The sequence below is a fragment of the Macrotis lagotis genome, chromosome 7, assembly GCF_037893015.1.
Source record: "Macrotis lagotis isolate mMagLag1 chromosome 7, bilby.v1.9.chrom.fasta, whole genome shotgun sequence".
In the NCBI taxonomy this organism is placed as follows: domain Eukaryota; kingdom Metazoa; phylum Chordata; class Mammalia; order Peramelemorphia; family Peramelidae; genus Macrotis; species Macrotis lagotis.
In genome coordinates this window covers 206951462-206974670 of record NC_133664.1, presented here as the reverse complement: position 1 = coordinate 206974670, position 23209 = coordinate 206951462, and the positions used below count along the sequence as shown (strand labels likewise).

The 23209-nt window shown below is 34.5% G+C and overlaps 1 protein-coding gene across 13 annotated transcripts in view; it reads left to right on the top strand.

Moving 5' to 3' along the window:
* The first annotated feature begins 1154 nt into the window (after positions 1-1154).
* DYRK4 (dual specificity tyrosine phosphorylation regulated kinase 4) overlaps positions 1155-23209 on the top strand; it is a 123721-nt gene continuing 101666 nt past the window's right edge. For 5 of the 13 annotated variants that reach the window (XR_012470199.1, XM_074194608.1, XM_074194606.1 and 2 more), the window contains exons 1-2: positions 5725-5995; positions 12772-12885. Coding sequence is in view for 12 of the 13 variants with exons in the window: in XM_074194608.1 (XP_074050709.1) it covers positions 12853-12885 (33 nt within the window). In the remaining variant the exon portion in view is untranslated. Of the gene's footprint in view, positions 3266-5460; positions 5563-5598; positions 5680-5724; positions 5996-6985; positions 7034-12771; positions 12886-23209 lie in introns of those variants that run through there. The other 8 variants (XM_074194602.1, XM_074194603.1, XM_074194596.1 and 5 more) reach the window with 8 other exon arrangements.

Here is a 23209-nt window from a genome sequence, read left to right as displayed (position 1 = left end):
TGAGGCTGTCCACATACTCAATTTATTTAAGTGTTTATTTTAAGTAAAGTGCTCACTGTGTATAGGAATTTGTATTTTGGAGGTACTTGATCTATCTACAAAGAAAAATTAGTAATTACTTTATTATAAAATGATCCTAGAAATCTTAATTGTGTTTATTCTTTTAAAAATTGTAATGTTAGACTTATATGCATGGACGTAATTGAGGTACATCATTATTGTAGGTTAAAAGTTGTATATGGTAAGAAATATTTTGTTTTTACTGCTTATTTTTACCAAATGATCTATTCCCCATCTCAAAGCAAGCACAAATAAAATTAGGTTAAATGTAGCATGTGATATCTCGGTCTCTTGAAAATTCATTTCACCTATTTTATTTTATTGACTACTGTCTGTATCTGTTAACCTGTTTAAAGAAAAGGTTGAATAAAACATGGCCATCAAAAAAAAAAAAGTTTGAGATGAGAAGGAAGAACACTCCAGGCATAAGTGAAAGCCAATACAAAGACACAGAAACAGAAATTGGAATGTTTTGTGTGTGGAGCAGCAGGGATGACAGCTTGGCTAGATGCTTGAGTGCAGGAAGGGGGAATAATCTGTAGTGAAACTGGAAAACTAGGGGCCAGATTGCAAAGTACATTAGAAGCTAAACAGAGGAAAATTAACTATAAACTAATGAAGTAAAAAATAGATTTTGGACCCCAAAACTGAGCATTTAGAATTGGCCATAATTACTTCACCTTTCACTAGGTCAAGAAAGTGTTAATGTCCACTACAAAATTTGAAGGTTGTTTGAAGATAAAGCTGATTTGCCACATTTTCCTTTTGAGATTCATGTATATTCATGTAAACTTGTCTCTCCTTACTCCTTTGTACTTTATTTTAAAATGATTACACTTTTACTTTGAACAGACATATATTAATAATTAAAGCTTTATGATTTTTTTGAAATTTTTGCCTTATAAGTGAACCTTTGGAAAGATGACTTATAATTCCAGCTACATGTGGTACATTCTCTTTTAGCCTCATCAGGAAGTAGCAACAGTAATCATCTTGGAGGAGTTTCTGTCAAGTCTCCCAGTCATAGTCTCCGACTTGGCCTGTCCAGATATGCTCGAGTTAAACCTCTTCACCCAGCTGCCAGTAGTACTTGAAAATGGTGAAAAAGAGATAGTTGATAAACAAATTCTACTTTTGAAAGAATGTTCATATTTGAAAAGGGTAATCTAAATACAGTTCTTTTCAATTTGATACAGAAAATTTTAAGTCCTAAAAACTTAAGTATGTTGCTAGTCTATTCATGATTCTGAAGAAAAGTTTGTAAAGAACTGCCTTCTAATTCATTTCTTTCTAAAGAACACATTTAATTTGGAATAACAAGTCAGGTGATGTCACTTTTGAAAGTATTAAATGTATGATATATGTAGTTAACCGTGGTGTATTTACAATCAGTTATGGCTTAATGTAATTTATGTCAACTAGTCTTTAGAGATTAGTGGGAAAGTGAAAGTTGCAATTATACTTCCCTATCTTCATGTAATGCTTATCTTGTAAAAGCTAATTAAGCTAAATCATACGTTTTGTTTTAAGGATGTTTCATGTTTTAATAAGTAAAATATTTTCTAATAAAAATAAGTAACTTTTATATTTTTAAGTGGTTGCTGTATTGTGACTTGCAGCTCAAATTACAATTGTGAATAAATAAATTTTCATAACAATTATGAAACCTCAAAACTGACAAACTTCCTTCTAGAGAAAAACTGAATAAATATGAAAATAGTCGTTTTGGGGGGGCTCTCTTTTTTTCATGAAATACGCTTGTTATCAATATCTAACCAGTTGCTCTTATATTGTGCATATTGTGATAAATTGTAATCTTCAATTGACAAACATTTTTAAAAGGTTCATTATGTCCCATCTACTGTGCCTTGGGATATAAAAAAGGGCAAAAATATCCCAAGGAATTTATACTTTAATAGGAGATTTACTATGTAAATTGGTAAATTACAAGATACATACTCAACAAGAATTCATTAAATTCTAGCTGCCTGGAACTATGGACTAAACACTAGGGATTCAAAGAATGGGGAAAAGCATGGTACCTGCCCTCAATTATATTCTAATAGGAGAGAGAACATACAGTTAATAGTACATGCATTGTATATGGTGTAAATGAAAGGTTATCTCGGGAAAGGCCCAACTGGGTGAAGGGAGTGCAGGGAAATGCTTCTTGTAGAAGATGGAATCTAGATTGTGTCTTGAAAGATGACAAAAGACATATAAAAGGAAAATATTTTAAATATGGGAAAATTATCAGTGAAACAGAGATGGATAATAAAGTGTAGAGTGTGAGGAATAGCCAGAAGTCCAAAGCAGTTTGATTAAAGTGTAAAAAGACTAGAAAGAGACCAGTTGCTGAGGATCTTTAAATATTAATTAGAATTTTATATCTGATCTTGGAAGTAATAAGGAGTCACTGAAATTTTTTGAGCTGAAGTGAGGTGGGAGGGGAGTAAAAGATGACATGATCAGCCCTGCATTGATCATGTTAGCAGTTCCGTAGAAGGATTGGATTGGAGGGACAGTTGAGGGTAGGAAGACCAACCAAAAGGGGGAGTTTAAGTCAACATATGTTGGTTGTGTGGGTGAGCAGTAATGACCATTGCAAGCCTGAATGATTAGGGGAATAGTAGTAGAAACAGTAATAGTAAAGTTGGGTTAGAATAAAAGATGAGTTCTATTTTAGATGTGTTGAAGGTGCCTACAGGACATCTAGTTTGAGATGTAACAGGATAGGAGCTTAGAAGAGACTATATACATGCTGTTTTTATATACAGATCTGGGAATCATTTGCAGAGATGATAATTGGAGTTTATGAGATCCCCAAGTAAGGTAGAGGGGGAAAAGAGCCTTGAAGAACAGTTGGTGAATATTCCTTGAGTGAAGCAATGGAGACTAAGAGTGATTAGACTGGTAATTTTTAGAGGGAAAGGTCTTAATAGCTGGAGGGACTGGGAAAGACTTTGAATAATTTTATAAACATGATGTTATTTTTCATAACTATAGAGCATAACTATATTCACAATAATTTTACATGCTGATATACTCCATGGATCTATGATTTCATTGGTATAGAGGTAGAATCAAGATGATGGAGGAGAATGAGGAAGAAAAGGAGTGTCAAAGATGAGGATAACTAAGTTGGAAATCTGAGTGACTGCAAGGATGGTGGTGCTCTGAAAAGTAACAACAAATTTAGGAGAAGGTAAGCTTTTTGAGGGATTGAAGGTCATAATGAAAATTCTTGTTTGTAATGTGTTGCCTAGAGTTGCTCTTTGAATGATAAATACTCAACTAGTTATTATAGTTTATGTGAGTCAAGGGGTTAAAAATATAGTCTTTTGGCCTCATATATACCAAAATATTTATAGCAATACAAACAAAAGAAGAAACAAAATAGATATTAAAGAATGACTAAACCAACTGGTTATGTGAATATAATGGAATACTTTACTGTAAAACAGAATGAACATAATAAATACAGAAAAGTATGCAAAAAGAATTTTTTTTCCTCTTATTCTCTATTATAAAGAATTACTCCATGGGAGGTGAAGAGCAGGAATATAGTGGGAAAAATAGGGGATATAAAAACACAGAAACTTGCAGTCAGCAGCCATAGTGAATGCATGTGCTAATATAAATGTGGCTCTTAAACTTTCTGGTTATCATTCTGCAGACTGAGAAGATTAGGTAAGAATATTTCTGACTCAAATAGCAAATGTATTATTCTGTCATGTGCTTTGTTATCCTTCCTATGTTTATATAAAGTAAAAAGCTTTTCAAAAGTTTCTTATAATCTTAGGACTAGTACTTTAGTACTTTAAAAGATAAGTGGTTTCCTTGTATAGTTTTCATGAATTGCTGTAGTCTAATAATAATCAGCCTTATGACCAAATTTGAAACAGACTCAGATGATAGGATCCAGGATCCAATATCCAGTACAAAAGTTTTTCCTGCTTGGTAGGATATGCCAAAACTTATGCTCCATTGAGGAACAGCTAGTAGATAGGTACAGTTGGAGTGCTGTCCCTGAAAAAGAAGACTCTTCATGAGTTTGAATCCAACTTGGACACTTAGACCCTGGGTTAGTCACTTAACTTCTTTTGCCTCTGTTCTCTGAAAAATGAGCTGGTGAAGGAATGGCAAACCAAGTGTCTTTGCCAAGAAAATCCCAAATAAGGTCATATGGAGTCAAATATTAATCCAAGAACCTCTCTTCTAGGGAGAACTGTAGAAGAGTACTTTAGTAGAGGTCATTAAGGCCAGTTATGAATAATTGAGTTACAACAAATTATGGCATAAATTTCGTTGGGTTTTGTGAGAAAGGGCATTCATTATATTTAAAGTACTTACATTTTTACTATTCATAATTTGTGTAATCTAATTGGCACATCTTCATAATATCCATGCAGACACAACTCTTTGTATCATATGTACAGCATAATGTATATTACTCCCTTGTACTCCTTTACATACTATCTCCTTGTTCAGTTATCTGATTATGACCCCATTTGGGGTTTTCTTGGCAAAGATACTGGAGTGGTTTGCCATTTTCTTTTCTAGCTCATTTTTATGGATGAAGGACTAAGGCAAATGGGATTAAAGTCTGAGACTGGATTTGAACTCATGAAGATGAGTCTTTCTGACTCCAAGCTGGTACTGTATCTGCTATGCCACCAAGATGCTCCTGCTGCTTCCTTATCTTTTTATGTATACCCATCCCTTCTCAGAAAATGCAGTTCCATATATCTGTTCTGAGACTATATTTTTCATGTTAAATTCTAAAAGAATTCTTAAACAATAATTCTTAAAGGGCAGCTAAGTGGTACAGTGGATAGAATGCTGGACCTGGGAGTCAGAAAGATGACTCTGAGTTCAAATGCGGCCTGAGACACTAGCTGTCTGACCCTGGGCAAGTCACTTAATCCAGTTTGTCTCAGTTTCCAGATCCGTAAATGAGCTGGAAAAAGATGACAAATCATTCCAGTTTCTTTGTCACACACAGGTTCTTGAATTTGATACAACTGAAAACTGAACTGATTCTAATTTGATAAAACTTTCATTAATAGAGTATTTCTGCAGCATCTATCTACTACGTTACCAGCACTGTAGCTAGGTGTTTTGGCTATATGTGTACAAAGAACGAAATAATTCATCCTTATTGTCTTTAGTAATTTTCTCCATTATTTATACCCGGATCATCATATTTCCATTTAGATTATGTAAAGTTAGTTTATACAGTTTTGTGCCTTTAGAGGGGAGGACGAGGGACGAACAGGAAGGTTATTTAATTGCTGAGTGCAAGGTCCCCTCCTCAGCATAGAGTCACAAAAGCTTTGCTTGGGAAGGGTATTAACAGTTTCTATAGCGACTGGGAGGGTGAGCAGAGGGTGGGTCCTTCTACCCCCCTGGGAAATTACCCAATTTAGTCTCTAATAGCCGCCAGGTCAGTCTGCTCCGGCTTGGTGCGGCTACTCCAACACCAGCCCCCGCCGGACCCAAGTAAGGAGGAGCGAGGGAAAGGGGGCCGCGTTATGACGCACCTCAGAACCGCCCACCGCTCCGGCCCGCCCCTGCGGCGGGAGGAGGGCCCTGGGGCTCGGGAAGGAGGGAGGGAAGGTAGGAGGCGGGGCGGGGCGGGGCGGAGGGTGGAGGTGAGGTGAGGTGAGGTGAGGAACATAGGATGTGAGGAGCTCCTTTCCCAAGGCTCAAGGATCTGCCATCTAATCTTTTCTGCCAGTTGTATCCTGAATTGGGATTTGGAGGGGAAGAAGATGGAATTTAGGAGACTTCTCTGACACCTCCGAAGGTGTACTCACAGCACGCCCTCATTCCTACTTCCACTCGCTTCGTTTCTTCCATTTTCTTATCTCCAGCAAGACTGATAGATCAAAGTCATTCCTGACCACAATGGGCTATCTTTTAACCATTCCAGGTCATGTACCTACATTTCTAGCTTTAAACATAAATTTAATATCCATTCACGTTTATATGGTGCTTCAGAGATTAGGAAATGTCTTCTCTTGGATCTCATAACCTAGCTGGAAGGCTTGGTGGGATGATGGTGGTCCTAGGGGTTGGACATGAGAATTGTCTTCTAATATTTGAAAGGCTTGACTCTTTCAGAGCAAAAAATGGAACCAAGAAGTGGGTGACTGAGAGTGTATAGATTTCACATAACAAAAATGCCCTTAAAATAAAATGAATGCCCTCCTGGGATAGTGAGCTTCTTATCACAGGACAGCTCCCCCCCCCCCAAAAAAAAAGATTGTGCAGAGATTTCATCCATCCAGAAGGAGGTCTTACAAGATGAATTCTAAAGTCACTTCCAGCTTTAGGATTCTATAATTCTACTTAAGGCAACTATCATTCATCCCCCTTTTACAGATGAACAAACAGGTTCTGAGCCAGGTTTTGACACACCTCTTGCCCAGGCTGACATACCTAGTCAGAATTTGAACTGGGCTTTCTAACTTTTAGTCTAGTGCCCTTCTGTATCCTCCAAAACAAGACCAAAATGGTCATGAGAACTCAAACTAAGAAACTCAATTTATTTTTTTCTCAGAGTATCACCTGTTTTCACTGTGATATGTACAATACTGGCAACATTCTCAGGGATTAGATTTTTTTTTCCCAACCTGTAGTTGATTTGTGAAGTTTATTATGTTAATTCAAACTGGGCAAATCCATAAATAAAATGTTATCACTTGATATATTTTGCCATATTCACTCACATGAAGGGGATTCTTCAAATGCTAGCATTTTTTATTTCTAATGTAGGAAAACATTTAGTTAAGCTAAAATCTACTGTGGTTATTATGGAAAAGTAATTAATCATGCATGGAACATGTGCTATATGTGTATTTAGTGAATATAATTTTGGGATCCCATAATACTCGGGCTAACCAAAGTATGTGGACACCAGATCCTCAAGAGTTTCGAGGATTGATCAACAGCAGAAGACACAGGAAAGGCAAGTAATAGAGTTTGAGTAGTAGGGGAAGACAGAAGATGCCAAGCTTGGAAAATATACCATGATATCCTCAAACCTAGCTATCATGTTTGGACTCTCATGATTCCAGAGCTAAGACAAGAGGTTTTAGCTATTCTCACTCCACTTTGAGAGATTCTTTGAAAAGATGTTCCAAGAGATGGTTAGTTAACAGTACAACTTAAGAATTTACAGGGGCGGCTAGGTGGCATGGTACAGTGGATAGAGCACTGGCCCTGGAGTCAGGAGTACCTGAGTTCAAATCCAGCCTCAGACACTTAATAATTACCTAGCCAGGTGGCCTCGGGTAAACCACTGAACCCCATTTGCCTTGCAAAAAAACCAAACAAAAAAGAATTTACCCCTGTGAGTTCTGAAGACCACTGGGTTTTCCGAGTTCATTTGTGTCTTCCTTATATTCTGGGGGGAATCAGCAGCATCAGGATTTAAGGGGAAATTCAATTCAATTATAATATCCTTGGAGGTATTAGTAATTTACTTTTTTGTGAATGGGTGCCAAGAATTAGTTTACTTGAATCTCCTTTCTGTTAAATACTAATGATAATAAATCATATTTTTATTACACTTTAGATTTGCAAAACTTTTTTTCATAATGAAATTTTATTTTGTGAAGTTTAAGCTATTTAACTATTAATGAAGCTCAACCCTATATTATCTCATTTTATTATCACAATAACCTTGTGAATTTGATGTTATTATCCCATTTTAAAAATGAGAAAACTGAGGCTGAAAGAAGTTAAATGGCTTGTGAAGGGTCACAAAACTAATAAGTTTCTGAGGCAGATTTCAAATTTAGGTCTTTCTGATTCCAAATCCTGCTCTTTATTCACTACATCGTTTTGCTCTCTTAGCTACCTTGTTTCATGTCTTCATTAAATGCTTTTGTATTTGATTGTGTCTTTTATATAGACTGCAATAGAAAATGAACTTGATTGCAGGTTATGCCACAAGAAGGATCAAAATTTTACACAAAATAACCATAGTGAACTTGGGCAGGCAGCAAGGCACTAATTTTGTGGAAATTCATTTGAAATCTTTATGAATTAAGTCTGTTTTTGCAATATTGAGTCATTATAACTTATCTAGCACTGAAAAGATGCAGTGAATTTTTTTTAATTGGGATAGATGTAGACATTGATAATTCATTTTTTTTGCCTCACCACCGTACTTTTATATTAATAATCTCCACACTGGTGGAGATTCTTTTTCTTTCCTTTTTCTCTAGACTATAATTGGGCAGTAAATTTTCCAATGAAAACTCTTATTGCAGGCCAGGCAAGTTGTTTGAAGGAAACACTTTGCCATTTTGGGTCAAAATACTTGTTTATTGCTGAATTAATATTGTAGTCTGTGTAGTGTAACTCTGAAAATACAGGTAGGTTGAAGAGTACTGGATAACTATGTCATTTAGAAAGCTCTAAGTACTTACAATGTCCCAGGTACCATTGAAATGATACTGTTAAACTGTCAGTGAACATTGAGTGCTCAAGTCGTCAGTGGGCCAAAAAATCATCATAGCTGTTCAGTTACTGGGGAATTGATAGAAAGATGGAGGGCTTGCCCTCATGAGTTCTCCTGATTTTAGGTGGTGTTCTTCATTCTGACATATTATAAGAACTTTAGAATCTGCAATGCACACTTTTGGGGAGGGGGATGTTAGATAAAGACTGAGATTTTCGAGAAGGAAGTCAAAATAGTAGTTGTATTATATAAGCTGTTTGAAAATCAGTGGAATATTCTAAGTTTCAGAGAGATCATTGTTGAAGGGGTTACTTGGAAAATAGTCATTAGCATCTTCCCAAAGTGTTTAAAAAAACATTTATGGTGAAAGAAGAATAGACTAAAGATGATATTCAAGGACTGCTGAAGGGGTTATTTCCATCCTCAGCAGCCAGTCATCATGTCTTCTCATCTTTAGCAAGTTTATAAGGACAAATTAGTCACAGGGCACTGAAACTGACTCATATTATTATAAGAAAATGATGGTCTTTTTCACAGGCACATTCCTGCCTACCAAGAGAGATACTTGAATTTTTTACTAGGATATTGCCTTAGAAATAATGTAGTAGTGATAGAACTGATGTGGAGAAATATAGGAGAGCCTTGGAAATGATCTTACTTTTTCGTTGTGGTTGTTTAGACATTTCAGTTGTGTCCAACTCATTGTGATCTCTTTTTTGTAATTTTCTTGGCATAGATACTGAAGTAATTTGCCATTTCTCCCTATTGCTCATTTTACATATGAGGAAACTGAGGCAAACAGGTTTAAGTGACTTTCCCCAGGGTCACACAGTAAGTGTCTGAAACCAAATTTGAATTCAGATCTTTCTGACTTCCAAAGTTGGTGCTTTATCCACTGAGCCACCTAGATGCCCTTCTGTGCTCTGGATGTGGATAGACTACTGGATTCTGGGAAGGGAAAAGGCATTTATTAAATCCCTCCTATATGCCAGGCACTATACTAAGCATTGTACAAATATGATTTTCATAACATCTCTGGGGGAGGGGGATAGAGGCTATTATGATTCCCATTTCACAGGTGAGAAAACTGAGAGATTAAGTGACTTGGCCAGGGTCAAATAAATTATCCACCTAATTCCAGGTTAAATGCTTTATCCATTGAGGCACCCATGTGCCTCTGCCTCTCTTTGAATGAAAGGAATGTAAGAATGTGTATTCTGTATTTGTAATTTCCACATGTGATATTATATATCTGCATTTGATTTATATAACTGTTCATCTGAATGCAAATTTTAAAGTGGATTTGGGGTAATTTCCTATTCATATGCTATATATCAATTAACGAATGTTTGTGATGTATGATTTTAGATGGACCTGTGTTTCTGGTGAGATTAATGGGTTTTATTGTTGTGGTTTGGTTTGGTTTAGTGACTTTTTTCTTTTTTTTTTTAACCAAAGGAAAGATGGCATATATTATGTTACTCTGTAGGTTCAGAGGTGCTGTTTATGTTAACTTTTGCCTGAAGCCTCTATCCAGTCTATTCTTTATGAAAAGACCATACAAGAAACACACTAACACTAAAACATTAATTTAAAACCTGAGACAAGTTTAAAAAATGTAAAAAAAATCAAGTAGTAATTGTATTCTTGGCACCTGGAAACACATGTGAGCAATGTACTACAGAAAAATTATCATTTAATTTCCTTTTAATTCATCTGATTCTTTAACATAACAATTGGGCACAATCACTTTTGAATTCCTAACCCCAATGGTAAATTCTCAGAATGCAATGCCATTTTCTTCCTGGAATACCTTTCTCAGGAGTCTCTTGAGGCAGACCAAAGAAATCTCTTGCCTCTAGAGGCACCAAAGCTAATCTCAGCCTCTCAGAGTCACTATGGCCATATTGCTCCAATATGCTCCATATTGCTCTTTGGTCTCCCTTCTCTAACTAGAACTTTGCTTCTTGCCCCCCTTATGTGTTTTCTTGCTACTTCGCCTCACTTTTTTAAAACCCCTTCCTTATAAAGTGCAGTCCACTACTCAGGTTTCTTAACTGGTTATTCAGACAATCCAAGCATTGTGAGAAAAGAAATCCTAAAGTCATATGCCTATATGCATAGAATGTGGTGAAGATCATCTGTAAATAACAGGTTTGGGGAAAAATGTGTTTCAGTAAGTCTGTGCTTTAGGGATGCCTTTTTAGTCCCCAACCATGTGACTTTTTGGCAACTGTGTAATTGAGACTTGAGATTTTCTTCTCTGAGTTTCAATTCCAGTCTCTCTCAAGGCAAGTTACTCTTAGCCTGAAGGAGGTCTCTAGTGGTATTCAGCAAGACTTTCTTCTAGGATATTTCCTGTTCAATATTTTTTTAATCAGCAAATTGAATAAGAGCATAGGTGGCATGTTTAGAACAATGCACTGAAAACGAGTTGGAAAAGGGATAAAAATTAAATGAGATAATGGATAGAGAACTGGTTTAGATTTAGTTTCAGAAAAAATATGGGTTAAAGTGGAGGCTAATGTGATCTTATACTAATAGAGATGTCAAAGATGCTCTAACTATATTCTACCTTGGTCAGAGCAAAAATGGAGTATTGTGTTTAGTTCTGGGTACCACATTCTAAGAGAGATGAAAAAGTAGAGTGATCAGAGAAAGAAAACTTGAATATTGAATAGCTTTGAAACAATTTCACATAAGAAATGGGAATAAACTTAACTTGAATATTTGGCTAATGAGAGATGAATTGTGATTGTCTGCTCCTTCTCAGTCTCCTTTGCTGGATCTTCTCTCAGGGCAAACCCATCAACTATGGGTATCCCCCAAAACTCTAATCTTGTCCCTCTTCTTTATTAATTTCCATGGATTGAATTATCTACATATGATTCCAAAACTTTACATCCAGCCCTAGTCTATTTCCTCACTTTCATGCTTGCATTGCCAACAGACTCCTGGACATCTCAAACAAGATGTTCACATACATTTCAAATTCCACATATTCATAACAGAACTCATATTTTTCCCAAATCCTCTCCTTTAATTCCTCTATAATTATTGAGGGTAATGTCATCCTCTTAGTTATCCAGGCTTACAACTTCATCCTTTATTACTCATATGCATTGAAACACACATAGCCAATTTGTCATCAGATCTTGATGCTTCTAACTGCAGCATTTCTCCTATCTGGCCCCTTCTCTGCACTCATACAGCCACTACCTGACATCTTGACTAATATCCATCTCATTGGTCTCCCTGCCTCAAGTCTTTCTCAACTTTAATCTGTCCTCCATACAACTTCTAAAGTACAAGTATGATCCTGCCAACTTCCTTTGACCAAATAGAGCAAATTCCAATAGTTTCCCTTTAAATCTGGGATGAAAAAATCCTCCATTTGACTTTTAAAGTCCTTCACAACCTGGCCCTTTCCTACCTTTTCAGGCTTTTTATATTTTATTAACCTCCATGAACTTTATAATCAATTTTACTACCCTTCTTACTGTTCCCCACCCATGATACTTCATTTGAAATTTTCCCCCATACCTAGAATGCCCTACTGCCTTATTCCTCTTAGCTTCTCTGGCCTTCAAGACAGCTCAAATTATACCTGCTTTAGAAGACAATCTTCTGCTCTCAACTGCTAGTGCTTTCCTTCGAAAACTTTTTATTTTTGATGTATTTATCTTGTATGTACATTTTTTTGGATGTGTTGTTTCTCCCATGAGAATGTGAGCTCTGTAGAGGGCCAGCACAATGTTTTTGCCTTTTTATTTTATCCCCAGTACTTAGCCCACAGAGTTTGACAATAATAAACACTTAATAAGTACTTATGGCATGATTATTGACTAATTAACTAACATGTGGAAAAAGATGCAGATTCAGTGTTTTTCAGGAGGACAAAACTAGGATTAAATTTAGGAAGGCAGATGTTGACTGAATATAAATAATCAAAATTTGGTCAATAATGGAATGGACTGCCTTAGGAGAAGAAGTAATGAGTTCTCCATCACTTGAACTGTGAATTCCCTATCACTGGAAAGAAATATTTAATCAGAGTTTAGATCGCAATCTGTTAGAGAAGTTAAGGAAAATATGTGTGGATTGACCTAAGCAATCTCCAAGGTCCCTTTTAACTCTAAACAAGTGAGTTTCTGATTTGGGGAATGATATGACTTCTCCACATGTCACATCTTTGGCAGAAGATAATGAAACTTAAAAACATTGTTTCCTGTTCACAGAAATGCAATGGGAGTCCCTGCAAGTCCAACATTGCTTCAATTTCTGCTCCAAAGACAGCCCCCCAGGGAGTAAAGTCACCAATGAGTACTGTAGAAATACCGAAATCACAACAGGTAAATAGAAAAAGAAATTACTATTTGGTAATTGCACTGTATACATATATTGTACATACTTCAATATTTTGAGAAGACAGTCTGAAAAATCTTATTAAAGCTAAGTAGACAGTTTTTTTGAATTACTGTGGTCAGAAAAAATCACCCTGGTAGCCAACTTTTATGAACTTAAATGAACTGATGGTCCTCAAATGCCAGATGTGCTTTCACTAGGCCTGATTTCAAAGCCCTTACAAAACTTACACTCCACTGGCATAGCTTTTGAGATTTCAGATGTCATCTTTTACACTGTGATTAAGCCTGAGAACAGGACATTAGTTTATAATATAATTTAATCTACATGTGGAATATAAACTCCTTTAATGCAGTTCTAATTATGATACTATTTTTCCTTATCTTGAATATATATGTAAAGTCCTATAAGTAATACCAAAATATAAAAATACTGTCTCTGTCCTCTAGAGTCTTCTAGCTGGAGAGATGATAAGTCTAATATATTTAAATAATAATATTTTGACTAAGTATCAAAATTATTTTTATATCCATTAAAAGTTCAGAGACAGACATGGCCTAGAATAATCAGAGTTAAAGAATAAAATTAGTATTAACAGTAATTCACATTTCTACAATACTTTCCAGTTTGGACCAGTCTATAAATTCTATGTACCAGGCATCATTCAAAGTGCTGAAAATTTGCAAAGTATTTATCTTACAACAGCTATGTGAAATAAATAATGAGAATGTTATTATTATTAAATTAGGTAACTGAGATTCATAGTTTAAGTAATTTTCTGAGTTTATACAGCTAATAAGTTTTGGAGCCAGAACTGGGACCATGCCTTCTGACTTCAAATTAATACTTTCAATTCCAATTATACTTTTCACAGCATATTTCTTTGTATATCTGACTTAAATGGTTTAAATTCAACTTTCTTTTTGCTATGTAGTTCATAAAATACCTTGAAGATAAAGTGAACTGAATGCTCACTTGCCAAGTTTTTTGTTATGTCCTCTTCTATGTCAATCCTTTGAATATACCCTTTGCCTAGAATGGATTTTTCTCTTTCCCATCACTGCCATCTTCTTTCATCTCAGGTACCTATGAAGTCTTTCCTGATCCTCTCAGCTGAAAGCTATTAGTCATTCTTCCTTATTTCTCAGAATTTACTTCCATGGCATATCCTTTGTATTTTGTAGAATTTTGTCTTTAGTATCATAGTTATTTTTGTATGTCTTATCCTTTCTATTATTGGGTCATTAAAGGAAAAATCTGTATCTTGTTTTCATTTTCATAGCTCTAGCAGGATAACTTGAATGTGGTAGACATTTAATAAAAATTTCTTGAAATTAACTATAAAAAGCAATGAGTACAAAGTTAAGAATTACTATGAAAAATAATACAAGGGAACAGAGAAGGCATGAAAATCCCCCCCCCCCCCGGAAAAAAGGACCTTGTTTATATTCATTTTAAGATGATTAAATTATTCAGAATATGTGGATAATTAGGTAGAATTGGACCCAATAATACTTCTTTGTAACCTGATAATCTTTTCATAGAAACAGAATTATAGAATGTTCTAGGTCACAAAGCTGGTTGCCCAGTACCAGAACTAGAATTAATATTTCTCAACTTCTAATTTAGGGTTCTTTCCATCACACAAACTTTTTCTTCAATGTCTCTTTATTTTACCTCTGAAACTATAAATGCTGATAAAAGAAGCAAGCATTCAGAGATCTTTCAAGTTACTGTTTTCTTTTATAGTTTCATTCACTCTCTGTGAGATAGGCAGAGGCTGTATAGTTAATTCTATTTTATCAATGGAAAAACTGGAGTGATAATGTCATATTATAATCATATAATAGTTTACATATATATGTACCAATTTAGAAAGCACTCTCACATATATTATTTCATTTGATTCACAACCTTTGGGATAGGTAGTGCTAAGTATACATATCCTAATGTAATGGATGAGGGATAATTAAGATCCAGAGAGGTTATATGACTTGCCCATTGTCACACAGTGGCAGGCTTGGAACCCAGATTTTCTGACACCAAATTCAGTAGATCCCTGACCCAACCCTTGTCTGTGGTTTTCTAGTTTCAGGAATAATGTAGAAGAAACCTGGGTTTGTCTAAGTATTTAAAGAAGAATGAATAACACCAAAAGCAATAGAGAACTAAAAACTGTATAGACATAGCTCAAAGTTCAAGATTTCCTCTGGGAAAAAAGAACCTTGTCTAATTCATTAATAATTTCCCATTTTTCTCTTTTCTGTCAGATTTGTTCCTTCCCTCATTCTTCTACTAATGCCACTCAAACATTCATCCTGAGAGTCCCATATCTGTTGTTCCTTTCTCCTCCATTAATGTCGCTTTACACATCCAGTTCAAGCTTGAGTTGGTGGGATTGGGGTAGAAATTCTATTAGACATCATCATTCTATACTCTTCTTGATCACTGCCTTGATACACTATCTGTTCCCCTCTAGTTGTCATATTCTAAGTTCTGATTGGATTCTTTTTAAAAATTTTTCTTTTATATTTTCCAGTAACATGTAAAGATAATTTTCAACATTTATCCATTTGCAAATTTCTGAGGTCCACATTTTTCTACCACCCTCCTTCCTCTCCCCCCATCCCATGGCAGCAACATTCAGATATAAGTTGTATGTGTACAACTTTGTTTAATATATTTCCGTATTCATCATGTTGTGAAAGAGGAATTAGAACTAAGGAGCATAAAACTTTGAGAAAGAGAAAACATAAAAGAAATTTAAAAAAAATGAACATAGTATGCTTTGCTCTTCATTCAGACTCTACAGTGTTTTTGTTGTTTTTTTTTTCTGAATGCGGATGTCATTTTCCATAATGATCACTGTGTTGTGTCCATTATGGTTGATACACATCACAATCTTGCTGTTACTATGTACAGTGATCTCCTGGTTCTGCTCACTTCATTCAGCATTAGTTCATGCAAGTCTTTCCAGGTTTTTCTAAAGTCTGTTTGCTTTTCTGATTTCTTACAGAACAATAGTAATCTATATTATTCATCCATTCCCTGATTGATGGGCAACCACTCAATCTCCAATTCTTTGTCACTACAAAAAGAACTTCTATAAATATTTTAGAACATATGGGTCTTTTGCCATTTTTTATGATCTCCTTGGGATATAAACCTTATAGTGGTATTGCTAGATCAAAAGGTATGGATAAGCTTTATTTCTCTTTTGGGCATAGTTCCAAACTGCTCTCCAGAATGGTTGGTTCAGTTTACAACTCCACCAACAATGCATTAGTGTACCAATTTTCCCACATCCCTCTCCAACATTGACCATTATTCCGTAAGCAATATGATAGGTGGTGAGGTGGTACCTCAAAGTTGTTTTAATTTGTATTTTTTAATCAATAATGATTTGGAGCAATTTTTCATATGATAGCTTTACTTTTTTCATTTGAAAACTGCCTGTTCATATTCTTTGACCATTTATCTATTGGGGAATGATTTGAATTCTTTTAAATTTGGCTCAGTTCTCCATATATTTTAGAAATAAATCCTTTATCAGAAACATTAGTTGGAAAAATTATGTCCTAGCTTTCTGCATTCCTTCTAATCTTGCCTGTATTGGTTTTATCCTTTTTTAGTTTAATGTAGTTGAAAACATCCATTTTGCAATTTATAATGTTCTCTGTCTCTTGGATGGTCATAAACTTCTCCCCTCTCCAAAGATCCTATAGGATGCTCTCTTACTTGGCCTCTGATATCACCCTTTATGTCTAAATCTTTAACCCATTTTGACCTTATTTTGGTGTAGGGTATGATATGTGGGTCTATGCCAAATAATGAGTTCTTATCCCAGAAACTAGAGTCTTGGGGTTATCAAATAGTAGATTTCTATAGTAATTTACTACTGATTTTTTTGTACCTAAACTATCCACTGATTCATTTTTTTATTTCTTAGCCAGTACCAGGCATTTGTGATGTCTACCTCTTTATAATATAGATCTGGTATTGTTAGGTCACCTTCCTTTGCATTTTTTTTTATTAATTCCTTTGATATTACTTACCTTTTGTTGTGCCAGATGAATTTTGTTACGATGTTTTCCTAGCTCTGTAAAAATAGTGCTTAGATAGTTTGATTGGTATGACACTGAATAAGTAATTTAATTTGGATAGAATTGTCATTTTTATTTTATTAACTCAGCTTATCCATAAATTCTTCAGCAATTTACCTTTTTTCCAATTATTTATATCTAATTTTATTTGTGTGAAAAGTATTTTGTAACTGTGTTCATATAGTTTCTGGATTTGTCTTTGGAGGTAGATTCCCAAATATTTTATGTAATCTACAACCACTTTAAATGGAATTTCTCTTTCTTGCTGATCATATATAAAATGCTGATGATTTATGTGGATTTATTTTATATCCTGCTCTTTTGCTAAACATGATAATTGTTTCAAATAGTTTTAAGTTGATTTTCTAGGGTTCTCTAAGTATGCTATCAAGTCATCTGCAAAAGTGAAAGTTTTGTTTTCCATTGCCTATTCTAATTCTTTTAATTTCTTTTTCTTTTTTATTGTTAAATTTTTTATTGTTTTATTGTTACTTTCAATTTTATTAATTTCTTCTTTGATTTTTAGATCTAATACAATATTGAATAATAGTGGCGATAATGGGCATCCTTGTTTCACACTCTAATTTTATTGAACATGAGCTAATTTATCCCCATCACATATAATGCTTACTGATAGTTTGATACATACTGCTCTCTAGTGTTTTTAATAGGAACAGGTACTATATTTTGTCAAAGACTTTTCCAGCATATATTGAGATAATGGTATGATTTCTGTTAATTTGGTAACTGATTTGTTATGCTGATTGTTTTCCTAATATTGAACTATCCCTGGTATAAATCCTACCTGATTGTGATATATTATCCTAGTAATAACTTGTTGCAATCTCTCTGCTAAAATTTTGCATCACTATTCATTAGGGAGATTGGTCTATAATTTTCTTTGTCTATTTTGGTTCTTGGTTTAGGTATCTATCAGCAAAATGAATTTGACAGAACTCACTTTATTTTTTCAAATAGTTTGTATAGAATTGGAATTAATTCTTCTTTAAATGTTTTGTAGAATTCACTTGTAAAATCATATGACCCTGGAGATTTTTTCTTAGGGACTTTATTGATGGCTTCTTCAATTTCTTTTTCTGAAATAGTTTTACTTAAATATTTTTTTCCTCTTCTGTTAATCTGAGTGGTATATATTTTTGTATATATTTATTCATTCATTCATGTCACTTTTATATTGTTAGATCTGTTCATACAGTTGGACAAAGTAGTTCTGAATTATTACTATAATTGCTTCCTCATTGGTGGTAAGTTTATACTTTTCATTTTTGATATTTATAATTTAGTATTCTTTTTTAAAATTTAAAATTTAAATTAAATTTGGTTAATCCCAGTTTAACCAAAGCTTTATCTATTTTATTGTTTTTTATAAAACAAACTCTTTGTTTTATTTATTAGATCAATAGTTTTCTTACTTTCAATTTTATTAATTTCTTCTTTGATTTTTAGAATTTTAATTTAGCATTTAATTGGGGATCTTTAATTTGTTCTTTTTCTAGCTATTTTAGCTGCATAACCAATTCATTGATCTCCTTCTCTATTTTATTCATATAAGCATTGAGATATAAAATTTCCCTTAAGAACCAATTAGGTTGCATCCCATAATTTTGTTATGATGTCTCATTGTTGTCATTTTCTAGGATGAGATGGTAGATTATTTCTATGATTTGTTGTTTCATCCATTTCTTTAAAATTAAGTTGGGGGCAGCTAGGTGGTGCAGTGGATAGAGCACAGGCCCTGGAGTCAAGATGACCTGATTTCAAATCTGGCCTTAGACACTTAATAATTACCTAACTGTGTGACCTTGGGCAAGTCACTTATCCCTATTGCCTTGCGAAAGAAAACAAAAAATAAATAAAATTAAGTTAGTTTTCTGTTAATTTTAGTTTCTCTTTCCATGGTCTATTATTACTGGTAATTTCTGTTCCATTGTGATCTGAAAATGATGCATTTAGTATTACTGTCTTTCTGTATTTGAATTTGAGGTTTTTATGCCCTAAAATATGGTCAATTTTAGAGATGCCCTGTATTACAGAGAAGTTATATTCCTTTATCCCCATTCACTTTTCTTCAAATTCATATCTTAACTTTTCTAAAATTCTATTCACCCTCTTAATTTCCTTCTGTTTATTTTGTGATTAGATTCATCTAATTCTGAGAGAGGAAAGTTGAGATGTCCCCTACTAGTATAGTTTTTCTGCCTATGTCAACCTGTAATTCATTTAGCTTAAGAATTTGGATGCTATACCTCTTGATGCATAGATGTTTACTATTGATATTACTTCACTGCCTATGTTACCTTTTAAGAATATGTATTTTCTTTTCTTATCTCTTTTAATCAGATCTATTTTTGCTTTTGCTTTGTCTGAGATCAGGATTACTTTTCCTGATTTTTTTTTTACTTCAGCTGAAGCATAATGTATTTTACTCCATCCTCTTATCTTTATCCTGTGTATATCTCTCTGCTTCAAATGTGTTTCTTGCAAACAACATATTTCAGGATTCTAGTTTTTAATTCATTCTGCTGACAGCTTCTGTTTTATGGGAGAGTTCATCCCATTCACATTTACAAATATAATTACTAACTCTGTATTTCCCTCCATGCTTTCACTCCTCATTTGTATTTTTCTCTTTCCTTTTCCATTTACCCTGGCACCAATGTTTTGCTTCTGACTGCTGCTTCTCAATCAGCTCTCCCTTCCATCAGTTCTCTTCCTTTTCCTTCTCCCTTTCCCCTTTTACTTTTTTGTAACTTTTACTTTAACTTTACTTTTACTTTCCTCCTCCCTTTTATTAAAACTCATCTTCTTCACCTTTCTTTCCATCCTCCCCCTTTCTCCCCACTTCCCTGTTGGGTAGGATAAATTTCTAAACCCAGTTGGAAATAAATATACATATATATATATATATATATATATATATATATATATATATATATATATATATAACTCTCTCTTTGTGCTAAGTCTATTGAGAGTAAGATTTACTTAGTGCTCACACCTTCCTTTCTTTCCCTCTCCTATAATAGGTCCTTTGTGCCACTTCACGTGATGTTGTTTATCCTCTAATGCCTCACTTTATCCCAGTATAATCCTTATTTTTATGTCTTGACTGTTTTATACTTGTCTGTACCTACAACCTCTGTCAGAGACTCAAATGATAAAATATATGTATAAAGCTTTACAAAAACCTTAAAGGGCTATAAGAACGTTTATTATTGTTGTTATTGTCATTAGCCACATTTGTATTGGCATAGAATGTCTCAAGTGCAACAATTACTTGGAATGACATAAGAACATAAGGGATGATATCTACAATAGTATATAACCATCCAACTATTTTCTGGAAGTGAATTTAAGGTTCCCTTGGTCCCCATAAAGTCCCAAAGAGGACTCAAATTACTTGTCTATAAGGTTGACCTTGTAGTAATGTAATTCCTGGGCACTGAGTTGATAAAGGTAAAAAAAATTAGGGTAAGGATGATAAAATTTCAGTGAATCTTACCTCAGGTAGACTTTATATCAGCCACTAGGGAATTCCAAATAAATTTTCATGTAAAAAGAGAAGGTAATTATTTATCAACACTGATCTCCAAAACATCTTTGCAAAATAATATCCCTTTCCTAATATACATTGTCTCAAATAACATTTCCAAGCCTTTTACTTAATCTGGATAGAACTGCATCAGATTATTTATGCATTGTCAGTACCTGTAATCCCTGCAGATTAACATACTCCTTCAGGGTATTTGGGCCAATACTTCTGGTGAGCATTGTGATATTGAAAATTCATTTCTAATCTGTTGCTACATTGGAAAGTCTCAGACCTAAATTATTTCTATGTTATGTTATTCAGTTATTTCAGTCATATTTGACGCTTCATTTAGATACTGGAATAGTTTGCCATTTATTTTTCTAGCTTTTTTAAAAAACATATGATGATGTTTGTCATTCAATTTTGAAGATGACCATGACATCAGGGATGTGATGCTATAACAAGCACATGAATTGGATTTGAGTGAGGGGGTACTGTGTCACCAGCCTTATTTTTACCTCCAGAGCCATCTGAATCCAGTGGCCAAATATGAATCAGGATGGCTGAAGATGACCCTGGATATAAGGCAGTCAGGGTTAAGTGACTTGACTTAAGGTCTCTCAGACTGTAAATGCCCGAGTTCAGATTTGAACTCCCATCTTCCTAATTACAAGGCTAGTGCTCTCTATCCACTGTATCCAACTGCCTTTTTAACAGATGAGGACACTTAGGCAAAGAGGATTAAGTGTCTTACCCAGGGTCACACAGCTAGTAAATGTCCAGGTTTGAACCCAGATTTGTATGTTATAGGCTATGTGTATTCTTTTTGTATCTCTGACTAATTCCCTCTTCCCCTTCCAATAATTCAAGGCACAGAATACTAGTGTCTATGAACTTGGACGTGTAGTCTAACTTCAACCTATTCTCTAATTTCTCTCCAAAATTTTTGTAGTATATGTGACTCAAGATTGCATTTTTCATTACATGCTAGACTGGTCTCAAACCTGTTCAAGGAAGTTCATTCTCTGGCAAGAAAAAGAGCCTAGAATATTATTTATACTTATGCTGAATGGGAACCTACTACACATATATCAGAATATTAGAATCACAACAGCCCAGAGATTGAAGAAACTTCAGAGGTAACAGGATCATAGATTTAGTTCTAGGAGGAATTTTTTAGGCTCTCTCATCCAATCCCTTTATGATCATGTAAAGTGATGCGGACAACTTTGCTCTGGAAAGGGGCAGAATCAAGGACATTCAGGAGAGGAAACAATGAGAAAACCAATCATTCAAAGAAACCATGCTCAGAGTAAAGCTGAATGATTTTGTTTCCTATCATTTAATTTGCATATGACTGAGAGGACTTTAAAGGTAATATGTAGAAAATATTATTGCATGGTTATGATGTAGATGACAGAAATAAGGTTTTTATTTTATTACCTTGAGATAGAGGCAAATCACTTCACTGAAGAGACTGTCTCAGATGAGTAAAGCAAGTATAGCACAGTTGAATACAGTGTAGTGTTCATAGAAGATCTTAGAGGTCAGAATTGATTTCAAGAGAATTCTTTGGTCAGGTCTGAGAAGAGGCCTGGGAGCTTGCATTGCTTGGAAGAGCTGAAATAGGCTTTGCCTTTCTGTCTCTCTGAAATGTCATCTATTGTCATGGAGCCAAACCAAGGAGAAGACCTCTTAAAAGTTCTGCAGATACCAGACTTAGAAGGTGTTTAATTTATCACTTGTGGAGAGTATACCTATCTAAGGAGTTTCCTAATCTGGAAGTTCCCAGATAAAACACATATACACATGGCCTCTATTTCTTTTTATTTATGTATGCTACACAGTGTTAACATTATCTCCCAAAGCAACTTATTAAACTTTTGAATATCTAAATTATAATTGTTAAGAAATTCTCCTTACTCAATTTTTCTCCAAAAAGCTAAATCGATTTCTCTGAAACTTTCACCCACTGATCCCACTTCTGCCCTTAAGGGACAAGTAGATTAAAACTAATACTTCTTTTAAATAATGGATTTTACAATACTTGATAGTCGTCATGTTCCCCACTGAGTCTTCTATTCTCCAAAGTAAACTTCTGTGGATCCTTCAAATGATTTTCATATGGCAAAATCTTGGGAACTTTCCACCATGCTTACTACCCTTTTCTGGCTGCTCCCTAGCTTATAAATAGTTTTTCTAAAATTTGTTGCCAGAATGAACACAATACGAGAAGGTGGCTGGAAACCCTTAGACTTGGGTATCTCAATACTCCAAATGGATCTATAACCTCACTGATGTGTCCTTTACACAATGCAGGGCTCAGCTCACTTATGGTTGTCTATGCTGCATAATTGTCCACTGTATCCTCCTAAAACTTCATCACAGGATCTCTATCCAACATGCTGGAGACCTTTCTCAAATTGTTTTGTTAGCTAGAAGACTCCAAATAGAGTATCTTGACTATTGTTTATCTCTTGTTGTCACTAAATAACCAACCAATCTTTGATGGCATCCTTGAAACTACTTTTTTATAATTCTTTGTGTATAATGTGTATTCCTGGTTGAAACAGTATGGCACAGGTTTTATAAGTTTTATGAAGTATATTTAATACATATGCCCTGATCTTTAATGTCTTATATAGTGTACTTTTA